We start from the raw sequence: 25,439 nt of genomic DNA on the forward strand, positions 1-25,439 counted from the left end.
ATGATTGTATGACATCATTACATTTTATATTAATTTATTGTTGTTGTTGGAAGAAAAAAACGAACAGATTGCTTGTTTTTCGTTCCATTTTTATTCAAACCAAACTTAGAATAAGTCACACTGTCCTGGTTATGTGGTGAAAACGTCCATGATGCGCATGCAATTCAGCTTCTGGAGAAGTGTAAATGCGTTCTGTATGATGGTTCCAATATGTATACAAAACATGATATTTAGGAGCACTCTAAAGGTGAGTGGACATTCTCCCCTTTTTCTTTATATTGGATCTTTGTTCAGCTACTGTGAAAAGTTTGGATGTGCTTAAAACCCTCCATAGTCTGCATTGTTGTAATACTCTATTATATGCCCGCAAGGAGTAATTATTGTGCCTGTAAGTGTATTTAGACATAGGCTATTTACAACAAGTTGTTGATTTGTTTCCAATTTTATTTGAATTATTTGCTTCCTTTTTTAGGCCTTTATCAATTATGAATTGTATCTTGCTAATTGACAACGTTTGTCCATGCTCATCCATAATGTCATTTACAGTAGGCCTAGCCCCTATATCAGCGTGAATCCTATGTATATATTTCAACATTGAAGCCATTCAATTACTTAGAACAATGTGGACTGCAAACAGGTTCAAGTTAAGATATTTAGCAAAGATGGGAAAGGTCTAGATTTTGTCATTTCATTTCTGTAAGCGGTTAAACAATGTATAATGGACTAACATTGGAATTGGAGTTGATTCAAAAGCATATACATAAAAGACATTAAATACACAACTTGAAGCAACCACATATTTAGCCCTGGAAAACGTTCTGATTGGCCAGTGAGGGGCCAAGCCTGACACACCCACAATTGGTTAATTCATCAAAACCCAGCCCTTTTGTGCCACCAGCCCATTTGTGCCACCAGCACCCCACCGATAATTGTTGGTTGTGAAAATAGCAAACATATTTGTCGCCCCCCCCCCCCCCCGCTACCTACCGCCAGCGCATAGATTTACCATTGCGTTAGATTTGTTAATCAATTACAAATTACATGACCCTCCCCTGGACTACATTTTAAAATACTAAAACCTCTCCCTGACTGAAATTGAAAAATCATGACCCTCCTCCATTTTCCTCCGGGTAACAATTGTGTAAATTTCGATCACTCCCTTATGCATAAGGGGACATGAGATGTGAGTTCAACTACCCTACTACCTCCCCATTCTGTTACATCATAACACCATAGGTCTTTCCCCTTTTTATACTATCAATAGTTGTTTCTCTACACCCTATAAATATAGGCAAATCGATGTGAAAATGTTCTCTCTTGTTTATGGTGCCAAAACACTCTCTCTTGTTTATGGTCCCAAAACTCTCTCTCTCTCTGGCTCTTTCACGCACGCACAGACACACACACACACACACACACACACAGGAGAACTATCCCACTACCCCTGGTGGAGGTAGTCACTATTGAAAGAGCCAGAAGTGGGTTTCAGATTTAGGGTACAAGGTTCTGCAAGTCTACAACGTCAATCAAAGCCGGCTTGACCAACCCCCTTTTCCCTTCGGGCCAGCAGGTTGTAAAGCCATTAAAGAAAGCATCAAGGATTTTCTTCCCAATAGACCTCTTAGTGCGAGCCTCCCTTTCAAGCTGTGGTTAAGGTTGGGGGGGCGAGGTCTCCTTGTTCCTAAATGAACCATGTACTGTTTTTGGAGCGCAAGATTCGGTATTATTCTTATTCACAGCGCTGTCTTCCTATTCGAAACTTTTGAGAGAGCATCCACCAGCAACATTAAGGTAAATCGCATACTTTAATTCAAAAATTGTTTAAAAAAAATTAATTATTATCCATAAAGCCGTGCGCTTCAAACATCATTGTTCTCAACGCAAATGTCTGCTCGTGTATGCCGGTATTTGTGTGAAAGCATTCAAATGGCAAGAGATTACGCTGTTTTCTGGAATAGCCTTCTAACCCATGCTTGCCTGCAACAATTTCAGTCCATTCGGTACTATTAGTGAAGTCTAGGTTTTGCGCCTTCTTTTCCGCTATCCGTTTCATGCCGAACTCCTTTTCTAGACTCTTCATGCTTTAAGATCAAAGCCCCAGCTGGAGCCTTTATTTCTGCCTGCCTGGCATTTCCCGACGCTGTTGAAGTAGCTGCACATTATTAGAGAGCTTCGTGGTCCACTGGACTAAAACTAATGAGGCAGGGACGGAAGACGAGGAAGGATACGGTACTGGATTGTACTTCAGTTCAAATTGAAGGGAGGTAATCTGGAGACATGGGATATTACAAGAGGATCCCATGGGCTAACAAAGTAGCCGCGGCTCGTTTACCACTAACCAACATCAGGGAACTATGTTATAATACAGTTTATGAAAAAAAAGTTATGGGAACATTTTACAGACAAGCTTCAAACCGTCTACATACGTGAAAACAGCATTTTTCAACGATATGGTTTTCCATTTCCAAGGGTTCATGTCCGTTATTGATGTATGCGTAACAACTCAGGCTATTGAACCTTCCACATGGCATCCACCTGACCGGTGCCCGGTCGCGGCAGGAGTTGACCCGCTTAACTCCAGTAACATTGTAATACAACTGTCCCATGCACAATTACCCAACCCCCCCACCGCCGCAGCCTCCAAAAGTATACTAATTTGTACTTCCCGGGAGGTCCATTGTTTGAGAGCCTGGAGCATTAAAACGTTTAAAAAAAGTAAATAGTCTATTTAGATTCCTAGATATCCAGAGGGCATTCAGAAAAACATATGGGGCTTGCACATTCTTGTTTGGACAAGCATCTAGCCCCCCTAGTTGAGTTACAGAACTATCAGTCTTTTCGGATTTTTGCTCATGTTTGTGATTTGAGCAAAAAAAAACTTTTTTGTTTGTTGCCATTACCAGTTCTTGAATTCAAATTTGTGGTTATGTAAAATGAGCGTGTTGTGAAATCTATATGACTGTCATATAGACTATAGACCAGCAAAATATGCAAACACAAGTCTTCCCAAAATTATAAAACTAAAATTACAAGGCAAACTAAAAATACATACAAAAAATGTCTGCAAATCATTCAAAATGTGCAGATGAATATAGGTTCTATAAACAGAGTTTCTACTCTTGAGAGCTATTGAGTGTGAAACACTAATCATTGGGAAGAAATCCTAGGCCCTAGAACAGTGTGGCCAGCCATGGCAATGTCTGTGTGCTGTTAATGCACTCTAATGGTCAGGTTTAGAGGGCTACGATTAACCTGAAGTCTAGACAACAGGAGTCAGCTTCAGTTACTCACAGACAGTCACAGGCCCTTTCATCTAGCACTCGTTTTTAGCAGCCCTCAATCCTCCTTCTGTCTCCATTCCCCCTCCCTCCTTCCTTCTCTTCCTCCTCCTCCCTCCAGTCCCTCATCCACCTCTCTAACTCATCAAAAGCACAGTAATGCTCTTAAAAGTCTTGGCCTGTCTCTACCTCTGTAAAGAAAAGATATTCATAGCCAACCACCAGCTCTGTTTTGAATTTTAGGCTCTTTCTCTCTCTCCCCCCCCCCCCCCCCCCCCCTCTCTCTCCTTCCCCCTCTCTCTCCCTCCTAAATGGATTACAGGTTTTGGTTAGGTTTCTGCTTTCCTTTAAGTCACAGAAGTAAACTGTATTACCCCTGCATCTTTCACCACTTGGAATAAACTCTGAATGTCTATAGGTTTTAATGCATACCCCAGGAGGTAGCGGCAGCCCTTTTTGGACTCTGCTCCAGTCAGTGTATCCAAGCACGTGTTAACAGGTTTGTCCGGTGGAAAGTGTACCAGAGCACCATAAGTGGTCGCAATGTGTTCACCGAATGGTTTAGGGAAACACTCCCCAGTGTGTGCTTCTTCATGCAGGGAGGACACACTTCAGGAACAGAAAGAAGCATAGCAAAGTCAACCATGTTACTGCGTTGCTTGCTGCCCTTACTCCTACACACAGACGGAACACTTACAATGGGAATCTTGTGCGAAGGCCACCTAAAGTGATTTTCGGTCTTTTCGTTTTCCGTACCCGCTCGGGGTTTAATGGAACAGTCCGGCCAGCTGCTGCTGCCAACTGCAGTCTGCACAGCAACCCTACTGTTAGAGCTACAGGGCTTTTCCCGACACATATAGGAAACAACACAACTGTCCCTTATGCCTTCCTTATGGGGAGATAGAAGAAGAGACAAAACGGTTCTGGACAACCTAAACCACATCGAGACGGACATACACACGCAGCAAGCACTCGCTCGCGCACACGCACGCACACACATGTGCATAATGTACACACAGTGTAATACACATGTAAAATACTCTGTCTCTGCCAGGACAGTAGTGACGGGAGGGAGGAGGTCCAGCGGCAGAGCCGGCACAGCCAGAGGTACCAGATCCGAGGACAGCAGCCCGACGAGGTGGCCCAGTGGTGGGGAGAGTGGAGCAGCTGGTCCACCTGCTCCAGGACCTGTGGAGGAGGGGTGCGCTCTCAGGAACGACACTGTCTGCAGCAGAGGTAAAGATACACCATCACTGACCTGACGAAGATCCACTCTTTGGTTGAAACGTTGCCTAACAAAAAGGTATGTGCCGGAGCAATCGTGTGTGCGGGGCCGTACATTATCTCTACAACCAGTTTTTCCTGGTCAGAAAATAAAGGCCAGCACTTCTCTGAAGCTGCCACTGCCTGCTATGGTCTTTAGGCAGTAGAGAGCCAACCCAATGCTAGAATTAACTAGGCCAGTGGGACCAAGGAGTCAGGCTGCTAATCATTATGGCTACTCAAATTGGTTGAAAAAAAGTTTAGAAAAGTTAGCGTGCCAACTCATTAATGTTGTTTGTGGAATACTCTCCTGGAGGAAAATTAGACCCAACACTTACATTTGTTTTTGAGTTATAACACACTGTATGAGATTTCTGTAAGAGTGACAATATTTCCCACAACATGCTAGCTATGATGACAGCTACCAAAATTAACTCCAACTCAATTCTACCATACTCTAAAGTCAACCAATCAAGACTTATAAAACGCTTCCTGTTTCCTGCTGTCACAAACTGTTATGACACTCTTTACACCATTACACTTATGACAGCCTAATGTAGGCATTACAACACACACTTACTTCCAAGTGTTCCGGAAATGTCTCCCAGCAGTGGTCTGACCAGGACTGACAGGCTGCAGTGCTGCTAACACACAAACACACACACACACACACAGACACACACACACAGTTTGACCCTGAACTGAACCCACTTCTCATACTGGGGGGTGTCAGTCCTCATCAGCGGGTTTGACTCCAGAGTTCATTTAAACGGCTGGTAATTGGGGGCTCAATGACCTCCGGTCTGAAGTGTCTATGTTCAATCCTGCCTGACTGCCCCTGCTGTTGGTGTGTGTGTGACATAACATGTACTATAACATATAACATGTATATCTGTTTTGTTTGTGGAGTGATCAAGCAATAATGCTGATGGATTTGTTTGAGAACTGGGCTTGTTTAATGGAAGGTGGATTGGGGTTTTCATTAACTTGACAGTTATGTGGATTAGCAGTTTCTAGGGAGACAAATACAAAACGTCATATTTCCATATGGCTTAGATGTAAGTATAGGTTTTGACCCCACCAGTTTTCTTTTGAAAGAATAGGAGGTCGAGAAAGAGAGAGAGAAAGAGAGAGGGAACGAAATAAAGAGACAGAGAGCGAGAGCGTGAAAAAGAGACGTGCCCCCCCCCCTGACAAATAACCTCCGGGGCACCCTCTTGCGGTCTGAGGAATGTCCTGTGGAATGAACATCAATCCCGCCGGTCAGCGGTTCCACATGACACGGGCCAGTCTGGCCGGAGTGACAGCCATATTTATAAAAGGGCTTTTAGTCAGGCGCTGGGCCATTTAGGGGGAGATTCCTCCCCAGATAAGCACCAGGGTTTGACTTTGAGCTGTTCCACCTGGCGCCCATTAACACTCCCCCTGTGTGGTGTGGGGGTTTGGGGAGGGTGAAGGGGGGTGGGGAGAGAGAGAGAAAGAGGGAGATGTGAGTAAAGAGAGAGAGAGAGGGTGGGGGGTGGGTGGGTGAATGAAGACAAAGAGAGAGACAGGGAGAGAGGGAAAGAGAACAAGGGAACGAAAGAGGGGAGATGGAAAGGGTGTGTTAGAGAGAGAGAATGAGAGAGAGAGAGAGAGAGAAGAGGAGACCCACATCTGGAGGGGAGGAGTGGAAGGAGTGTTGGGGAAAGCTCTGAAAAAGCTTGGGAACGTTCAACATCTGGAGTCTAGGTGGGGCTCAGACTGTGAGAGCTAGATGTGTCTATCTCATGTTAGAAAAGTAGGCTAAACATGAAGGGCTGACTCCTTAAAGAGATTACCACAGTGGAGATACTAGAGTAACTCACCTTTTTCTTCCAAGTACCTAATGTATAACCTGAGCTTATCGTGAACCTTTGAGGCCACTTCCACTTTACAAATCTTAAGGAGTACACTGTAAGACCTTTAATAACAAGGTTCAAACTAAGGTATCTTTATTGTAATATCACATTGTGTCTGCTCATGCCAGATAAGTATGTTTAAAACCCTTTCTCTCCAGACTCACTGCCACACAGAACATCAACAGCTCCTTCTGTGTCGGCTCTCCGAAGCAGTATCAGCTATGTCCATTTCAGGTATGCTTTTACACCAAAACCAACAACAGTTTTTGCTAGGCATCTATTAGCTTATGCACCATTGCCCGAACCAATTTCTAATGGATTACGTTTACATTGATTCAGCACCCTTTTGAAAGGGGCAATCTGCAGTTGCTACAAACCTTTTGGACTTATAAATGAAGGATATATACTAATAGATTCCTGAAGAATATACAGGTAGCTTATAACTTCCAGATGAGCTAAGTTTAACTGTCGTAACCTATCGGAACCCAAAATATGTGCTTGTTTTACTCCAATGTTTGGAAACATTATACATGTAAACAAACTCTCTATAGCCTCCAAATATGCTCAAAACTGTCATTTTGATATCTTGGATGGTCAGTCCTTGCATCAATAGCTCAGTCTACTGTATGCATTTAAGATTGTTTACATTTCTCCAGGCCCATCCCTCAGCTTTTTACCTAAACAGAGGCAGGGTGACCCGTTGTAATTGTTTTCAACTGCGGACTGCCCTGTTAATGGGGAATATGACCCTTTAGACTAAAGATGTTTCAGTGTCACGGTCCAAAAAACATGCCTTGCCTACTCTACTTCCATTCGTTTCTGAGACTTGGTTTACTCTTGTCTCATCCTGCTGTTCTCGTCTTTCTCCCCAGCCCTGTGTCAGTACCAGTGTTAGCTTCAAGCAGCAGCAGTGCTCCCAGTTCAACGCCAAAGCCTTCGGCAGGAGACACTACGAGTGGGTGCCCCTCTATCCAGGTAAGCAATGAATTAGTCATAGGTGGTTTTCGTTCTCTAAAACGCTATTTTGCTCAGTCCCAATTATCTCTCCTTCCTATAGAAGTGTGCGGTTGTTCACCTTCACTGATTCGAAAAGGAAATGACTGGTATAAGAAATATGGTGAAGACTCCCACTAGCCCATGCCTCCACCAATCCTATGCTTTTAGATTTGTGGGAAGTAATGAACATGTGCATACTTCAGGAGATAAAAGCTGTTACTGGGATGCACCTTCTATTTCTCCCCCTCTCGCTCTCCTTCTATTTACTCCTTCATTTGTCTCTTTGTCTTTAATTCTTTTGTCTGCCTCACTTGGCGGTTGCCTGCCAGAATCAGGAAACGAGTACCTTTCCATAGAACGTCTTGCATCATGCTTTAAGGCCCCAGTCCAAGGCTTATGTCATCTTTAAACTCAGACTATTATGTCTCGGTTTCTAGGTAAATGACATATAGACATGACAAATTAAAAACATTCTCACTCATATCTAATCGCATTTGAGTGAATTTCTCAATCCCTTTCTAATCAAATCTCCGTTCTAGACGATAACCTCGGGGACTGGCTTTTGTAGCTAGCGTCAAAACAGCCTTAACGAACTTAAGAGTATCTGAACATTTCTTTAAGTTGTTCTCGGTCACTTCCTGTCTCAGATGACTACATCAGTATCTCCAACAAGCCGTGTGACCTACAGTGCACCAGCACCACAGGGGAGAGGCAGCTGCTGGTCCCGGCCCACGACGGAACCTACTGCCGGGACGGCATCTACCAGGGCGTCTGCATCGAGGGACAGTGTCAGGTGTGCCACAGGGATCGCTATTAGGACCGTACACTTTTTTCCCTTGATCAACCTCTTGAGTCTCTTTTGGTTCAAAGCATCTGCCAAGCAATGTCAATCAATGCCCTTTGGACCTAGGTCTGTAATGAGTTGTTGCCAGGAGATTTTTTTTAACCTGATTAGCCACTTGAGTCTCGTTTGGTTCAAAGCATCTGCCAAACAATATACCTAGTTTTTCCTGGTCAGGTCACAGAGTTAGGAAAAGGATCCCAAACTCATAAGGACTTTCTTCTCTCCTCTCCCCTGGCTGCCCTGTACTACAGACGGTGGGTTGTGACGGGAAGCTTTACTCCAGTAAAACGGTAGATACGTGCGGTGTGTGTGGCGGGAATGGCAGCTCCTGCTACAGAGTGTCTGGATCTCACCGGAAAGGGAGCACACAGTTAGGTATATCTTAAGTAGTGCCAAGAGGTTATACAGCATATCCTACCTTTTTAAGTGCCCTTCTAAACATCTATAAAATCAAAGAGCCTTAACCTCCATGTCACTGTGTGCCTGGAAATAAAGGCACAACTAAAGTGGGTGATCTTGGTTTTTTCCCCCCTTTGAATCAGGTTATGTGTTTATCACCAACATTCCTGTTGGTGCCACCGACATCCAGATCATTGAGAGACGGAAAACCGAAAATATACTGGGTAAGATTCAGATCATGTTGTATTGAATTTTATTGGGATACAGTAACTAGAAATTGTGAAACTTAACAAGCGGAACATGTTTTGGAGCAGAACAACCTTCATAGTTACTAGAATTAAGAAATATGAGCTGTTGTTGATTTCCGTGTGATTACCATAGGCCCTATCCAATCAAAACTTGTGTCTGGGTTCGTGGAATAAATCTAAAACAAAATTAATTTAGCGAGAAAGTTGTTACAGCTGTTGTCCATAAGATCATATTGCTTTCCTCCAGCCCTATCCGATGAAGCAGGACACTTCTTTTTCAATGGGAACACAATTATCGACAATCCCCGTAACTTCCGTGTTGCTGGCACAGTCTTCAAGTACAGGAGACCCGCTAACCTCTTATCAGATGGATTTGAGTACATCATCGCCCAAGGACCCACTGACCAGGGGCTAAACGTCATGGTAGGTATTTAGGTATGTACTGTCTGTAGGTAACTAGGGCATGTTTTCCAGTGATTCCTCAAATAGACAATTGACATGTTGGCTTTATTGTAGTGTGATTGAAAGGCCTCTTACATTTTTTATACAAGTACTACAACCTGAACGGAAAGATGCCCCACATCACATACGAGTACACCGTACCTCGCACCCCAGAAGCCCGCGCAACAACCCCAGTAGCCTCGCCTCCAGAGGAGGTCCAGATACGAGCACTGTCCGTTGTCGAACCTGCGGCCCCAGAATCATGGCCCCCGGTGGCCCAAGAAACAATGGCCAACGCCACTGCCACTGAACTCTCCTTGAATGACAATGAGATTGAGGCCAGCGAGGACTATGGGAAGCTGGGAAACCACAGTGGTGTTCGGGTCCCGGACAACCCCCCGGAGGTCGACCATGACCTGGATCATGACCATGAAGGTCTTGTGTGGGAACTACAGGCTCCTCTCAACCTCAGTCAACCACCAGCCATGCTGGTGTTCAGACCGGCCAGTGAGATCCACCACAACAACCTGGAGAATAAGCTAGGAGACCAGGGACATCCTGCACCTGCTAACTACAGTGAGTGTTGAGTATGAAGTTGATATCTGGGCTGTGTATCCACTTGACTATTTTACAGAGAGTTTTGACTTCCAAATGTACATACATTGTTGTATCTGTAATGAACAACTGTAACGACATTGGCCAGTAATCTGTCACTTTTAGTATATAAAGTATATAATTGCGGGATATCAGCAAACAGTTTTGATGCCCTTTTGTGATGGGAATGTTCTGTAGAATTTTTAATGAGATTTGAAATAATTTCAATGTATTTTACTATATTTTACAAGGGACAGACTCAAACTTGATCGATGGCGACTCTCCTGGTCCCAACGGCACCCACCGACCATCCAAGCTCCTCCACAGGGGCCTGTTCCTGGACCTGGTCTCTGAGCCAGGAGGCCTCAGACAACCCTGCCAGGATGGCTCCAACATCTGCCCTCTCCTGGAACTCAACACCAGCTCCTCCCTGGACAACAGCCTGGCCCAGCTGGAGATCTACCCAGGCAGCCTCAAACTCCACGAGGCCACAGCTGAGGACAACGCCCCCTATGGACTCCTTTTCGAACCAGAGCCCAACGGGACAGAGAGTTCCAACCTCGTCAACCTCCACCAGGTAGAGCCGGTACAGGCCCCCGACACAGAGAGGTGAGCTGCCTTAGTGGAGGGGTGGGGGGGTGAGGAGGGTCTGCCGCATTATATGCACTTTAGTTTGATGTTATGTGTTGACCCTTTGCCTTTGTCATATTGAATAACCATGACATGCTTTCCCCTCGATGGTACCTGCCTTTATATTAAGTAGATACATTGCTAGGTTCAATTTGGTTCAATTCAGACATTCAATCACCTTTCTCCCTCTCCCTCGATCTCTTCCTCCCGTTCTCCGGGTTTTGTCCTTCTTCCTCCCTCTCTCCCAATGCGTTCCAGCAGCAATGAGTTTGAGGTGGGATTGCTTGACCGTGACATCAGCCTTGCTGACATGTACAGATGGAAGGTATCTGCGTATGCACCCTGCAGTTCAACATGTACCACAGGTGCAGCTACCAGCCACACCACACACACAGTGTACACAGACACACACACATACATACACCCCCCACATTGTACACACACTGTATACACATATTCTCACACATGTTACACAAACATAGACACGCACCGGTACTGGCAAATCACTTAGTGTCTCTTCTCTCCACGTTGATCATACCTCTCACTAAATATACTTTAGTCTCATTAACCAACTTAACGTAAAGGATACATGTTCACTGGGATGTTTTGTTTAACCCTGACTGTTCAACAGCGGTGTGAGTGTCGGTATTATATTGGTCATGGTAGTCTACGTTTCCTTGCCCAGGTATCAGTACGTCCTACGCCCTGTGTGTCCGGTATGACGGCTCTGAGGTGGACGAGACTTACTGTGACGCTGTGACCAGACCTGAACCCACACACGAGTTCTGCACCGGGAAGGAGTGTCCACCAAGGTTAGATATCCCATATGATCAGTTCCACTGCCACATCAGGTTGGGGTCCTCGTGGACCAGGAAATAGCATTCTGCATGGTCTTCCGTTGGCTAGGACCTGATGGTTTCAGAATAATGACTGGGTTTTGCAGCTCCTTTGAATCAATGTGCCTGTTGGCATTCAGTCTGCCATTCCCTTCACACAAATAAGAAACTTTTCTCCAGTACAATTGCGACCGACTGGAGTTCGAACCTGGTTGCCTTGCAGGCCATAAGATTGCGTTAGCCGGCGGAGCTAAAGCCTTATACTAACGGTTTGTTCTTGGGCTGACTGGGTCTTCACCCTAGGTGGGAGACCAGTCGGTGGAGTGAGTGTTCGAGGACGTGCGGCGAGGGTTACCAGTTCCGTACGGTGCGCTGCTGGAAGATGATGGCGCCAGGCTTCGACAGCTCCGTGTATGACGAGCTGTGTGTGGCTGCAGAGCTGCAGAAACCAATGGCACGCAAGGCCTGCAAGAGCAAAGGCTGTGGCCCACAGTGGGAAGTCTCTGACTGGTCTGAGGTGTGTGTGTGTGTTTTTTTTTTTTTATTGTGTATCTGACAAGGAATCTTTAAGATAGAAATAGATCTTCAAATATGTGTTCTGGGTAACAGTAGGAACTATATGAAGTTGTATAATGTTAGCTATCATACTTCAGCGCTGGATCACGGGTGGTTAGAGGGGCGGCAGGTAGCCTAGTGGTTAGAGGGGCGGCAGTTAGCCTAGCGGTTAGCGCGTTTGGCCAGTAACCGAAAGGTTGCAAGATCAAATCCCCAAGCTGACGAGGTGAAAATCTGTCGTTCTGCCCCTGAACAAGGCAGTTAACCCACTGTTCCTAGGCTGTCATTGTAAGTAAGAATTAGTTTTTAACTGACTTGCCCTAGTTATATAAAAATCACTCCGGAGTGAAGGATCATAATAGTGAGTGTTCTCTGAGCATTGATGGAGGGCGGTGTGGTCGTTTCCTCTTTTCCAGTGTTCCGCTCGTTGTGGGGGACGTGGTTTGAGGAGTCGGGAGGTGCGCTGCTCCATGGAGACGCGCCTGTGTAACGAATCCTCGCGGCCACTCAGTGAGAAGGAGTGCGAGGGACCGCCCTGTGACCGCAGGTGGACCGTTTCGGACTGGGGCCCTGTGAGTTAAACACCCTCAGCTGCACGAAGGTCTTAGCCTAGGCACAGCTAACACCCAGGGGTTTTCCCCCAGGGATATTCACGTGGTCAGGAAGAAACTCCTTTACCTGTACAGGTTCATCAACTACTCTCAGATCGTCATGTTCTTGCGCCTTGGCAGCAACAATATGGGCCGATAAAGAATCTTGATATTGTACTTTGATGATATATCATTGATAGGAAATCAACACAGCTCCTCTTGATCTTGAATACGCTCTCCCTCCTTGTCCCTTTGTATCCCTCCCTCTATTTCCCTGTCATCACGTATCGTCTCTCTCATACGTCTTCTTACTCTTCCTTACTGTCCCTCCCTCCCTCACACTCTCCCCCCCCCCCCCTGGCTGTCTGTGTACTCTCTAAGTGTTCAGGGGCCTGTGGCGAGGGCAGGATGACGCGCTACGTGGCGTGCAAGAACAGCAACGGCAACGTGATCTCTGACGGCCAGTGCGACCTGGACCTCAAGCCCCTGGCCGTGTACCCCTGTGGGGACAAGAACTGCCCCGCGCACTGGGTAGAACAGGAGTGGGAACAGGCAAGTGTGTGCTGTAGCTTTATGGGGAAGGAAGACTTGCCTAGCAGGCAACACACAACAGCCTCCCAGTGCAAGTCAGATCTTTCATTTGAGAGTTCACCGCAAGTTCAGCTTCAGCCGCTTCTATTTCCATTCCGTTTCATTCAATACGCTTGACGAACATTGTCGTAGCCGCGTTAAACAAACATTGTCATGGTAATAACGCAACAAACAAGTCCAGGCCTTACAAGCAAGGACAAAACGTAATGTAAAAAAAAAGACATGAAAAAAATGCATGCGGGATGACTGGTTTTGGGCGTAACAGTCTTCCTTTCTTACCTGCATGTACCACTGTCTGAAATGCGTGATCCACAAAGGAACTACATGTAAAGATGACAGAGAAGCTGTGGCTGTGACAATCTTCTTCTCCTCTCTCCCTCTGTACCACCAGTGTAACACCACCTGTGGGCGGGGGGTGAAAACGCGGCAGGTGGTGTGTTCCGGCCTGGAGGAGGGCGTGTTCAAGGAGTTCCACGGACAGACGTGTGACTCCGCCCTCAAACCCGAGGAGAGCTCCGCCTGCTTCGAGAGGCCCTGCTCCAAGTGGTTCACCACTTCCTGGTCTCAGGTACATGTCATTAGAGCAATCCAACCACTGTCACTGTTACTCACTTACTTTAGGACCATCAATGACTCCTCTCCATCGCACTCTGTCTAGGGCAGTCTCCTCTAGCTCATTCCACTGTTATTTAGATAATTCTATCAGTATAGTTTAGTAGTGGATGTGAAAGAATCACTGTAGGGTTTGTGTGATTCTCTCACTCTCTCCCTTCTCAAGCACAACACAAAATGTGGACGCTTGTCTCTTTTTGTTCCTGTGTATGAGTAATGTCATTGCCTTTCTTCTCCTCCCATCACAGTGCAGTAAGACGTGTGGCAGCGGGGTGCACGTTCGGGAGGTGAAGTGTTACCAGGGGGAGGAGCTAGGCCACAGCTGTGATTCTGCCCTCAAACCTGAGGCCGGGCAGACGTGTGAGGTGCAGGCCTGTCCCACAGAGGCCCCAGGTAGGAAGAACGCTGTCTGTCTGCCTAACTGTCTGTCTGTCAAAATGGCCACTGTAATATTGTCCCCCCTCTTCTCCCCCCAGTTGAAGAGGTGTGTCAGGACAAGGCTACGGCCAACTGTGCCCTGGTGCTGAAGGTGAAGCTGTGTACACACTGGTACTACAGGAAGGCCTGCTGCCAGTCCTGTAAGGGCAAGGCCCCGTAAGGGCCAGGGGCCCGCACTCACAATGGCCCCCCACAGAATGTGAAGACAGTCCCCATACAGGACACCTTGCACTGTGCCCTGGACTCTTTTCCTTTAGATTGTAGACTTGTCCTATAGCCTGGTTCCAGAAGTTATATGGCCTGTAGCCAACTCGGACTTGTTTTCATGCCAAAGCTACGGGTAACTGCCAAAATAATGGAAACGCCAACATAAAGTGTCTTAATAGGGCGTTGGGCCACCACGAGCTGCCAGAACAGCTTCAATGCACCTTAGCATAGATTATACAAGTGTCTGGAACTCTATTAGAGGGATGTGACACCATTCTTCCATGAGAAATTCCATCATTTGGTGTTTTGTTGATGGTGGTGGGAAACGCTGTCTCAGGCGGCGCTCAAGAATCTCCCATAAGTGTTCAAATGGGTTGAGATCTGGTGACTGAGACGGCCATGGCGTATGTTTTTACATCGTTTTCATGCTCATCAAACCATTCAGTGACCACTTGTGCCCTGTGGATGGGGGCATTGTCATCCACTCCCATCTGGGTAGAAATTATTCACCATAGGTTGAAGGTTATCACCATAGGTGGGCGTTTACCTTGCCCTCTAAGGGGTTGAGTGGACATAAACCATGCCAGGAAAATGTACCCCACACCACAACGGAGCCGCCAGAACCCTCATTTACTCAAGTGTTTCCGTTATTTTGGCAGTTACCTGTACACGTTTGGAATGATAAGAAACTAACGTTGCAGAGAGGGGTTCCCTAAAGCACATACAGATGAGACCAGGCTAGAATTGTCCCCCAATCTCTCCTTCCTCCCTAACCACCTCCAGAACCTCATGCCTATCTTCTCCCCTAACCCAAGACCTTCCACCTCTCTACCCCCTTTTGCCCCAAGCCCAAAACCCTGGGAGCCAGACCAACTCCCACCAAAGGTGCTATAATACCCTGGGCGTCGGGCGCAAACCGCTCAGTAACCGCTCAGTAACACTACAACTCCCCCAAAGGCAGCTCCTGTTACGTGACTGTATATCGAGCTGGATCCACAGCTCCACGGTCAGGAGAGACCAACCGGTCCGACCGTCCAACCGTGGCTCGACCACTCAGTGCACGGTCTCTCCACCTCTTCTGCTGTAATTGTTCTAAATGTGTACTGTATGTCTCCAGCTGTTTTAGGAAGATCGAAAATAAAAGCCAAGCTGTTTTGGAAGTTCCACGGTTGTTGTTTTTTTGAGTTTACACCGCTTTACCAGGCTACTATAGTACATTCCCTTGGACTTTTCCACAACACTTATAGAGCATAGTAAGAGAACATAATGGTTAGAGGTAATACAATAAACGTTGGTGGCCACAGAAGAACTATGGTATCTGGAAAGACGTTCATGAAATAATGGCTTCAGATGATTGCATCGTTCAGGCTTTCAAGCACAGACTGAAATGTTAGGCTTTACAATTTAGACAACCCTGTCCTTTTTTTCTTGACGGTTGAGTTGGAGATGACGGGAAACATAAAAAAAAATAAAACAAGGGTGACCACTCGCTTTGGCAAATAGACGGGATTAGTGTTTCATGATGTCATGCGTAATCTGAGCGCATTTCAACCCCATTTTGACGTTGTTAGCAAGTGGGGGGCAAGAGTTTAGCAATGGCCTGTTTTTGTACATTCAGTGTGAAGTTAACCCCTTCACTTCCTTTTTCTTAATGCCGCCACCTGAATTTCATCATTTGACTTGAAAAGAGGTAAGAGGTAATACTCGGATGGCTAAAGTCTCCCCCCTCGCTCTTTTACTACCATCGTCATTGAAACTCACTCAACAGTTTCGGTATAGCACTTGGATACAGCACCCGCTGTATGACTGGGGGTTTCTGTCGGTTCTTTTTCTGTTCAATTAGTCTATTTAAATTGTCTGGAATTATCTTGGCAGGTTACTGAGAGTGAATTTGGCTATAGCCAAAACTCCGAAGAATATTGACATAATGATAAATTAGGGCCAATTACAGAACAGTTCTTTCTGAATTGCGTCTTATCGTATGTCAGCGGTATGTCATTTGCAGTAGTCTTGTTTCGCATTTCGTAATGGTTTGGTTACACCTTATTTGCTTTATGTATGGTAAATCAACAATTTTCACTGTATTTTGTACATGAGAAATACTGCCAATTGTCTGTTGTATTTCCGTGATAGTCTCCTTTTGATAGCAGTTTTTTTTAGATGCATCCACACGTTCTACCCATTATCTTGACATCTGCCTTCATGGAGGGAGCCCTGTCATTCCCCAAATGGCTCTGTGGTCCCCCCCCTGTACAGTTTTAACCAGCAGCGCCTCCTACAGCCCAAGGGCCTGGTCAGAGGGAATGGAAAATTGGGTTATTATTTTACCGTCAATGGACGGAGGAGAAAGGTGACTCTAGTCCTCATAACGCTTGGGTTATCATATGCAGCCTATCATCAGTTTGGAAAATATAGTTCAACCTCGGAGAAAGTGGAGCTAAACCACGTAGTAAGCTAGTGCATGGCCGTGTGCAGTTGATAGTTACATAGCAATTACTATTGTGTTACTGGTCATGGAAGATTTGTCTTAGAAAAAGTACATCATGTTGATAGCTTGTTCATCTTGGTTGAAAGAGTCGATTTCAATTTGCATGCTTTGTCTTTCTCTCACTCGTACTCTCGCCATTCTCTATGGTCAAAGGCCAAGTGTTTAGGATTGGGCGTGACTGCCGTTTGAGACTGCCCAGTTCACCGCTCCACTCCTCACCTTTTCCCCACAGTTACTATGGAGACTGTTGGGAATTCCAGGGTTTCCTGTTTACAGGCCTGGGAGATGGGAGGACTAGTCACATTGGGGCGCAACAACGTCAACCAGTGGAGGCTCCTCAGAGGAGGACGGTGAGGACCATCCTACTCTGAATTTCATACAAATAAAAATAGTGAAAAATGAACAAAGTTATAATTTTTAGATAAAACTATAATGAATTTATTCATGTCACCAAATAACTGATTAAAACAGCACCCTCTAGGGTAGCATCCAGATGAGAGAGGACGATTTATTTTTAACGAGCATGGCCTTATTTCTACTACAGCATATTGGATGACTCTCATTAATTTTCCATTCACCCAGTTCAATGTAATAGCGATAAATTTAGACTACTACACGATACAACATTTTTCCTATACCCATCATGAGGTTGCTACAACCTAGCCTATGAATACAAGTTTATAACGTAGGTGCACACAGGTTGAGAGACAAATTTGAGGTGACACATGGACAGACAGTGACACTCAATGCCGCCTTGCACACTCTTGCCTGCAACTAGCTGATATAAGGTGTAATCACTAGTCCAATTGTTGTAAACTAGAGTTTCTATTGGACAAATTCAGGTAGGTTTATCCCGGTTTTGTTCCTTTTGCTTCCGTTTAAGAATCGTTTTTCAACGAAATCGGCAGAATGAATACACCCCTGATCACACGTAAACACAGTTCAATTTCATAGAAGCCACGTTGTATTCCTTCTCGCATCCATGCGCTCTCCTCCTCTCACCTCTTCCCTTCGCTTGTGAACTTTAATGCACAACACATCAGCTGTATGTGACCAGGCAAAAAATAGTTCCAAGCCAAACCGCTACACACAGCCTACATCGTTGTCATCATATTAGCTAAACCTAAAGTAACGTCATAGTCAGCATAGCTAATAGAACTAACATGTTTGTAAACCCGCTACCATCATGCAGTAACGTTACAGTGTATGTAAGCAGTTACACCGGTGGGCCCCGGGGGCAATAATTGAGTGACACCAAAATCTTACCTTGACTTGGAAGAGTTCCAGTGTTGTGTTGGAAAGTCACAGCCAGCTAGCTAACATAGCATCGCTCTCTCTGAGCAGGGTGTTTCAGTAGGCTAAACTAGTTAGCTGCATTTGCTAGTTAAGAAAGGGAAACTGAAAGTGAAAAAAATGACACTCTCTCTCCATTTGTCTCTTGCTTCTCCTTCATTTTTGAAGAAATACATTTGTTAAAAACTACTCACCATAATTTACTCACCACAAATTATACACTGCAGTGTTAGCTAGCTGTAGCTTATGCTTTCGTAAAAACCATGAGCCTTCTAGGTTTTGTATTAAAGTCAATGTATCCAGAGGAGGACGAAAGCTAGCTGTCCTCAGGTTACACCATGGTGCTACCCTACAGAGTGCTGTTGAGGCTACTGTACTGACCTTCTTTGCAAAATAGTGTGTTTTAATCAGATATTTGGTGATGTGATTATATTTAGTATCGTTTTATCTTTTAAGGATACATTTTATTATGTTTTACCATTTTAATTTTTATGAAATTCACTGAGGAGGATGGACCTCCCCTTCCTCCCCTGTGGAGCCACCACTTGAGCACCATGGTGTAGCCGGAGGACAGCTATTTTCCATTCTCTTCTTGACTTCAATACAAATCCTAGGGGTCTCATGGTTCTCACCCCCGTCCATATACTTACACAGTATTTATTTATGACTTCCGAAGGACGTCCTCCAATCAGAGCTCTTGGAGTACGAACTAACATCTTGTCCATCCAATCAAAGGATCAGAGAATGAATCTAGTACTGAAAGCATAAGCTACAGATAGATAGCTTGCACTGCAGTGCATAAAGTGTGGTGAGTTGTTCACTCAGAAAGAAAGACAATTCAACAGTTGAGAGCGCGTAGATGGAATTATACGAGAATGAACAAAGAGTTGATGCTGTATGTAGCTGCTATGAAAGTGAACTGTGTGCGGGTGATCAGGGATGTATTTACTACTGCCTGGTACGGCAACTGCACAAGCCCGCAACCGCAGGGCTTTCCAGAGGGTGGTGCGGTCTGCCCAACAAAACACCGGGGGCACACTGCCTGCCCTCCAGGACACCTACAGCACCCAATGTCACAGGAAGAACTAAAAGATTATCAAGGACATCAACCAACCGAGCCACGGCCTGTTCACCCCGCTATCATCCAGGAGCCGAGGTCAGTACAGGTGCATCAAACCTGGGACCAGGAGACTGAAAAACAGCTTCCGTCTCAAGGCCATCACTAGCCTGCTACCAACTCAACCCTGCCCTATATACAGTGCATTCAAAGTATTCAGACCCCTTAACTTTTTCCACATTTTGTAACTCTACAGCCTTATACTAAAATGTATTAAATTGTTTTCCCCCCTCATCAATCTACACACAATACCCCATAATTACAAATCAAAAACAGTTTTTTAGAAATGTTTGCAAACATAAAAAAACAAACGGAAATATCACATTTACATAAGTATTCAGACCCTTTACTCAGTACTTTGTTGAAGCACGTTTGGCAGCAATTACAGCCTAGAGTCTTCTTGGGTATGACGCTACAAGCTTGGTTCACCTGTATTTGGGGAGTTTCTCACATTCTTCTCTGCAGATCCTCTCAAACTCTGTCAGGTTGGACAGCTATTTTCCCGTCTCTTCAGAGATGTTCGATCAGGTTCAAGTCCGGGCTCTCGCTGGGCCACTCAAGGACATTCAGAGACTTGTCCCGAAGCCATTCCTGCGTTGTCTTGGCTGTGTGCTTAATGTCACTGTCCTATTGGAAGGAGAACCTTTGCCCCAGTCTGAGGTCCTGAGAGCTCTGGAGCAGGTTTTCATCAAGGATCTCTCTGTACTTTGCTCCGTTCATCTTTCCCTCTATCCTGGCTAGTCTCCCAGTCCCTGCTGCTGAAAAACATCCCCACATAATGATGCTGCCACCACCATGCTTCACCGTAGGATGGTGCCTCCAGACGCGACGCTTGGCATTCAGGCTAAAGAGTTCAATCTTGGTTTCATAAGACAACAGAATCTTGTTTCTCATGGCCTGAGAGTCATTAGGTGCCTTTTGGCAAACTCCAAGCGTGCTGTCATGTGCCTTTTACTGAGGAGTGGCTTCTGTCTGGTCACTCTAGTATAAAGGCCTGATTGGTAGATTGCTGCAGAGATGGTTCTGGAAGGTTCTCCCATCTCCACAGAGAAGCTCTTGGGGACCTTTAAAGCTGTAGAAATAATTTGGTATCCTTCCCCAGATCTGTGCCACGACACAATCCTGTCTTGGAGCTCTACGGACAATTCCTTTGACCTCATTGCTTGGTTTTTGCTGTCATGCACTGTCAACTGTGGGAACTTAAATAAATAGTTGTGTGCTTTTCCAAATCATGTCCAATCAATTGAATTTACCAGAGGTGGACTCCAAGTTGTAGAAACATCAAGGGTTATCAATGGAAACAGGATGCGCCTGAGCTCAATTTAGAGTCTCCTAGCAAAGGGTCTGAATACTTATGTAAATAAGGTATTTCTGTTTTAAAAAATATATACATTTACAAACATTTCTAAAAACATGTTTTCATTTTGTCATTATGGGATATTGTTTGTAGATTGTTTAGGATACATTTTTTTAAATCCATTTTAAAATAAGGCTGTAATGTAACAAAATATGGAAACTGGGAAGTGGTCCAAATGCACTGTAGTTGTACATTTATGCTGAAAAATGTATTTCTTTGTCATGTTATCTTGCAGTATTACTTACCAGCCTTGTTGCAAACAGAATGGATGATTTGAAGTGGATTTTTTTAAACGACTTTGTCAAACAGGCCAGTAATTAGTGAATGCAATGTTGTTGATCCTCTGTATTTTCAAATATTGTGGTGGCAGCATAATTGTATGGGTATGCTTGTCACTGGGAGCGACTGGGAAGTTTGTCAGGATCAAAATAAATATGAAAAGAGCAAAGCCCAGCTAAAAAGTTAGATTAAACCCTGCCTCAGTCTTCTGAATACCCAACCCTGGGATACAGTTTTATTTTTCAGCAGTACAATTACACACGTTTTAATGCCAAAGACACTATAATGGCAATAGGTGTTAATTGATCCTGAATGGTCCAGTGTCAGTCCTTAAGAGATATTCAACAACTCCCCCCAAAATGACTTCACTTTGAAAATGTGGAGTGCGTTGTGTAGATATGTCATTTTTAGTGTTTCTTTTTCTCTTTTCAGGTGCTCTCTGCCTGTGTCTTGTCAGTGTTCGGGATCCCCATGATATCCCTCTGTCTTCAATTGATCCTAAAGAACAGGACTAGAGACAGTTATTATACTGTAAAAAAAAACGTTCTTCATGACATAGGTTTATAATTGTAGATATTGTCAAATCTACTGTGGTCTTTGACCAGGTTTCTCTTGAAAATTGTATTTAAAAAAAATAACTAGATTCAGTTTCAATAAATAAAGGTTTTACTGTATGCTGTGTCTAACACAACCCAGAGAGCTAACTGGGAGCTAGTGTACAGGCTACTCAGTCAGTCAAACTATTGTTTTTCTTCACCTCAACACAGACATGAAGACAAAGACACAGAATAGTTCAGGTTGCAGACTGTTTATATACCATGACAACACTATGTAGACTAGACACACTAAACACACTATAAGCTAGATGCATGTTGACCAATAAAATGAGGCATCAGATTCACAAGGAGAGATGCATCACATTTAGAGGGTCATAGATAGAAGAGCAACTCTACAAGGTTTCAGTCACAGTGACACGTTTCCACAGAGGTTTCTATTTAGGGATCTAAACTCCAGTAAAAGGCATGGTAGCACACGACAATGGATCACCAATTGACAAATTTCATAGTACAGTACACTTTGATACAGTCTTTAAAAGAGACAGGTTAGCAGCTAAGGCGACAAGATGAAAGTTTATCTACCTAGGAGGTAATCTGGTTTTAAAAACAGTCGGTCTTCCAACCTTAGAATACATCACCTCATCTTTAAGTGCGATAACATTAGCTCATATCTACTGTAACAGATACCTTGACAACACTAAGTCAGGTGTTAAATGAGGCTGTGAACTACAATTTCCCAACGCCCTCCACAACAAACTGCAAGTGCTGGTGTTCACATGTTCACTAGGCATTAGCCTGCTGTATACTTGAGATCCCAGTATGGTTAGTCCATGGGGTGTACATGAGGTCCAAAACAAGACAACAAAGACCACACTACGAAGGTGAAATTAAACAATGCCGGACTACAAGAGGGGACGAGTCTCCACCCACAGGAAGTGAGATCATAGGGCGGGTCTCCTTCCACAGGAATTGAGGTGTTGTCACATGTCGTGGAGGACTTCCAGCACCGTGGAGATGGACCAGGCCTGGGATTCGCAGCTGAAGGGGCAATTCTGTCCGTTTTCATTGGTCAGCTCTGGCAAACCCTTCCAACTAGACCTGGGGGGTTAGAAGAGACATGAATGGGTGTTCAAATAGTGTGCGTAAATGTGTGTGTGTGCGTCTGTGTGCATTTACCTCTCCAGGTGGACATAATGCTGAGAGAGTATGCTCTTCACCAGGTACACTGTCTGGTCATAGGTCTCCTTCCCAAGCTTCTTGGCAAAATAGAGCTTTGCTCGAAGGAAGTACCCAATTGGCCACAGCCACTCCTAAAAAAAAAAACAAGTCATTAAACCCAACAGATCAACTCAATACAACTTTATTTATCCAGGAGCATTGCCATAAGAAGGTGAACAATAACTCCTCATTTAAGGTGTGTTACAACTCCAATCCTGAGTGAAGCACACTCACCGGTCCTTGGTGGTAGTTGAAGCCTCTGGCCACGTTGTAGTTGTCGTTATCCAGGGCGTTGTCATAGACACCACAGTACACCATATCACTGGGGGAGAAATAAACGTGATGTCAGTAGTATACAAGCCAAGAAAATATATATAGAAAATGAATCAGTAAATGAAGAGGGCTCCAGGAGCTTTTCCTAACAATATGACCTGAATAGGAAAAACTTGGACCTACTAATAATAATGACTAATAGCTGTAGGTATCTTACTCTGGATCCAAGGTCTTCATTCCCAGAGGTCCTAGCAGCTTCTTCTCAGCGACCTCCAGGGCCTTCCAGGCTCTCTCCACCGTGAACAACTCAGGAGCCTCAGGGACAAAATAGAGAAAATATTAAACTCATTAATACCTCACAAACTCCACCCCAGTTCTTTAGATATATTTACACCCAAGGGGTAGTCAAGAAAACAATGATTTATATATACACTAGATAAATTACAGGGGGCGCTGTATTGAAGCCACCGCGCCATCTTGGCACTCCCCCACCATTGTAAAAAACATATTGGAAGCTATAGAAATGCATTTATTCATGTCTACATTTGTTTTGACACATATATTCTATTACAGACACCTTAATGAATACTTTTAAATTATATTATGTGAGCTAAAGATATATAAGATATATAAAAACATTTCCATTAAAATATGATTTAAAAAATTAGTTTTAACCCCAGGGGTAAGCAATGCTGTCGGGGGTAGGCCAAATAAAAATGTGATTCACATAAACTAAAAATTAAATAAAAATATTAAATCATTTTTGAGTACCACTTCATATTTTCAAGCATGGTGATGGCAGCATCATGTTATTGGCATGCTTGACATTGGCAAGGACTAGGGAGTTTTGTTTAGGATAAAACTAAACGGAATAGAGCTAAGATTCCCGCACTGCATGGTCAAAGTGGGAGAAGAAGAGAACCTCACTCCTAGTCTGTCAAAACGTACAAACGGTCTAAACCAGGTATTCCCAAACTGTGGTACAATGTCGTCGGGGGTACGCCAAATAAAAATGTGATCCACATTTTAAAAAATATATATGTATAATTTTCAAACAGTCCATTTATATTTTCCAACGGGGCTACACATTTGGGTAAGGTTTTTTTCTTGCCTGAGTAGCCTCATTTTACTGGCAAAAATAAAATTAAACCATCTACTGTTCAGTAAAATAACAACACAATGTCAAATACAGGTAGCCTAGTCAAATAATTAACATCCAATCATATTAACTGTTACTCTCTCGCGGGAATTCCATTAATGGTCCGAATGTAGCCAAAAATGAAGGCCCGTATCCATAGAGACACATACCAGCTCTACTGGTAGTACTGCTACTACCAGCAGTACTACACCTGTACCTGTTGACGACACAAGTTGTTCTGCTGCCACGAGCACATCCAATGCTAGCATCAGTAATTAATTATACACTTGTTGTTAGCCCAGCTAGCATGGACACTGACAGTTGTGAATCTGATGCAGCCGAAAGAGCTACTGCCCTTTTTCCCGGGAAAGCACCGAACAACAGACAGGGATGTTGGACCATCAAAGAGGCGCAAATATGATGAGAACTACATTGATTTGGGATTCACTTATATTGGGAGTAGTGCCTTTCCTCAGCCACAGTGTGTTATATGTGCAAAAGTACTTTCTCACAACTCAATGAAACATTCAGACATTTAGAAACAAAAAATGCCAATTTGAAAAATAAGCCACAGGAGTTTTTTTGAGCGAGAATTAAGATGACTTTCGAGTAGTAAGACATGTATAAAAGTAACAGATACCATTAATAAGAAGGGGCTAGAAGCGTCTTATATGGTGAGCTACCGAGTGGCTAGGACAGGCAAGTCTCATACTATTGTGGAGGACTTAATTCTTCCTGCTGCCGCAGATATGGCTGGAACAATTCTGGGGGGAAAGGCCCCAAAAAACTATACAGACAATGTCTTCATCAAACAACACTGTTTCACGACGGATCAGTGACATGTCAGATGTTTTGAAACATTTACTGCTTCGCATCCAAGCTAGTGAATTCTATGCGCTACAGCTGGATGAGTCAACAGACTGGCACAGCTCCTGGTATATATCTGTTACATTTATTATGGGGGGTCACTTAAGGAAGACATCCTCTTCTGCAAACCACTAGAAACCAGGACAACAGGAGAGAATTTTTTTAAAGTACTGGACAGCTTCACCAAATGGACTTTGGTGGTCAAGATGTGTTGGTATCTGTACTGATGGCGCAAAAGCCATGACAGGGAGACATAGTGGAGTGGTAATGCACATGCAAGCAGTTGCTCCCGATGCCACTCGGGGACACTGCAGCATCCACAGAGAGGCTCTAGCTGCCAAGGGAATGTCTGACAGGTTGAAAGACGTTTTGGACAGTACAGTGAAAATAGTTAACTTTGTTAAAGCAAGGCCCCTGAACTCGTGTATTTTCTGCACTCTGTAAAGATAT

General features: G+C 44.4%; 2 protein-coding genes across 6 annotated transcripts in view; one reads left to right on the forward strand and one right to left on the reverse strand.

Moving 5' to 3' along the window:
• The first annotated feature begins 1,450 nt into the window (after positions 1-1,450).
• On the forward strand, positions 1,451-15,566 carry si:ch211-267e7.3 (ADAMTS-like protein 2). Of its 3 annotated transcripts, none has more exons than XM_036985735.1 (18): positions 1,457-1,791; positions 4,333-4,514; positions 6,580-6,655; positions 7,294-7,396; positions 8,065-8,210; positions 8,513-8,636; positions 8,804-8,884; positions 9,156-9,331; positions 9,460-9,925; positions 10,195-10,552; positions 10,832-10,938; positions 11,259-11,385; positions 11,713-11,926; positions 12,381-12,536; positions 12,936-13,106; positions 13,537-13,713; positions 14,006-14,150; positions 14,234-15,566. In XM_036985735.1, the coding sequence occupies exons 1-18, from the start codon at positions 1,693-1,695 to the stop codon at positions 14,353-14,355; spliced, it is 3,030 nt and encodes a 1,009-aa protein (XP_036841630.1). In that variant the 5' UTR covers positions 1,457-1,692; the 3' UTR covers positions 14,356-15,566. The 3 variants fall into 3 exon arrangements, with proteins under 3 accessions (XP_036841632.1, XP_036841630.1, XP_036841631.1); XM_036985736.1 differs by having other exon boundaries at positions 10,835-10,938; XM_036985737.1 differs by lacking the exons at positions 13,537-13,713; positions 14,006-14,150; positions 14,234-15,566 and having other exon boundaries at positions 1,451-1,791; positions 12,943-13,100.
• A 6,162-nt stretch (positions 15,567-21,728) lies between these two features.
• Positions 21,729-25,439, reverse strand: part of LOC110530174 (glycogen debranching enzyme) — a 33,620-nt gene continuing 29,909 nt past the window's right edge. For all 3 annotated transcript variants that reach the window (XM_021613037.2, XM_021613036.2, XM_036985738.1), the window contains exons 31-34: positions 23,202-23,299; positions 22,946-23,033; positions 22,670-22,803; positions 21,729-22,591 (exon numbers count right to left, since the gene is read on the reverse strand). In XM_021613037.2, the coding sequence (XP_021468712.2) occupies positions 22,474-22,591; positions 22,670-22,803; positions 22,946-23,033; positions 23,202-23,299 (438 nt within the window). In that variant the 3' untranslated portion in view covers positions 21,729-22,473. The remainder of the gene's footprint in view (positions 22,592-22,669; positions 22,804-22,945; positions 23,034-23,201; positions 23,300-25,439) is intronic.

The sequence above is a fragment of the Oncorhynchus mykiss genome, chromosome 8 (assembly GCF_013265735.2).
Source record: "Oncorhynchus mykiss isolate Arlee chromosome 8, USDA_OmykA_1.1, whole genome shotgun sequence".
In the NCBI taxonomy this organism is placed as follows: Eukaryota; Metazoa; Chordata; class Actinopteri; order Salmoniformes; family Salmonidae; genus Oncorhynchus; species Oncorhynchus mykiss.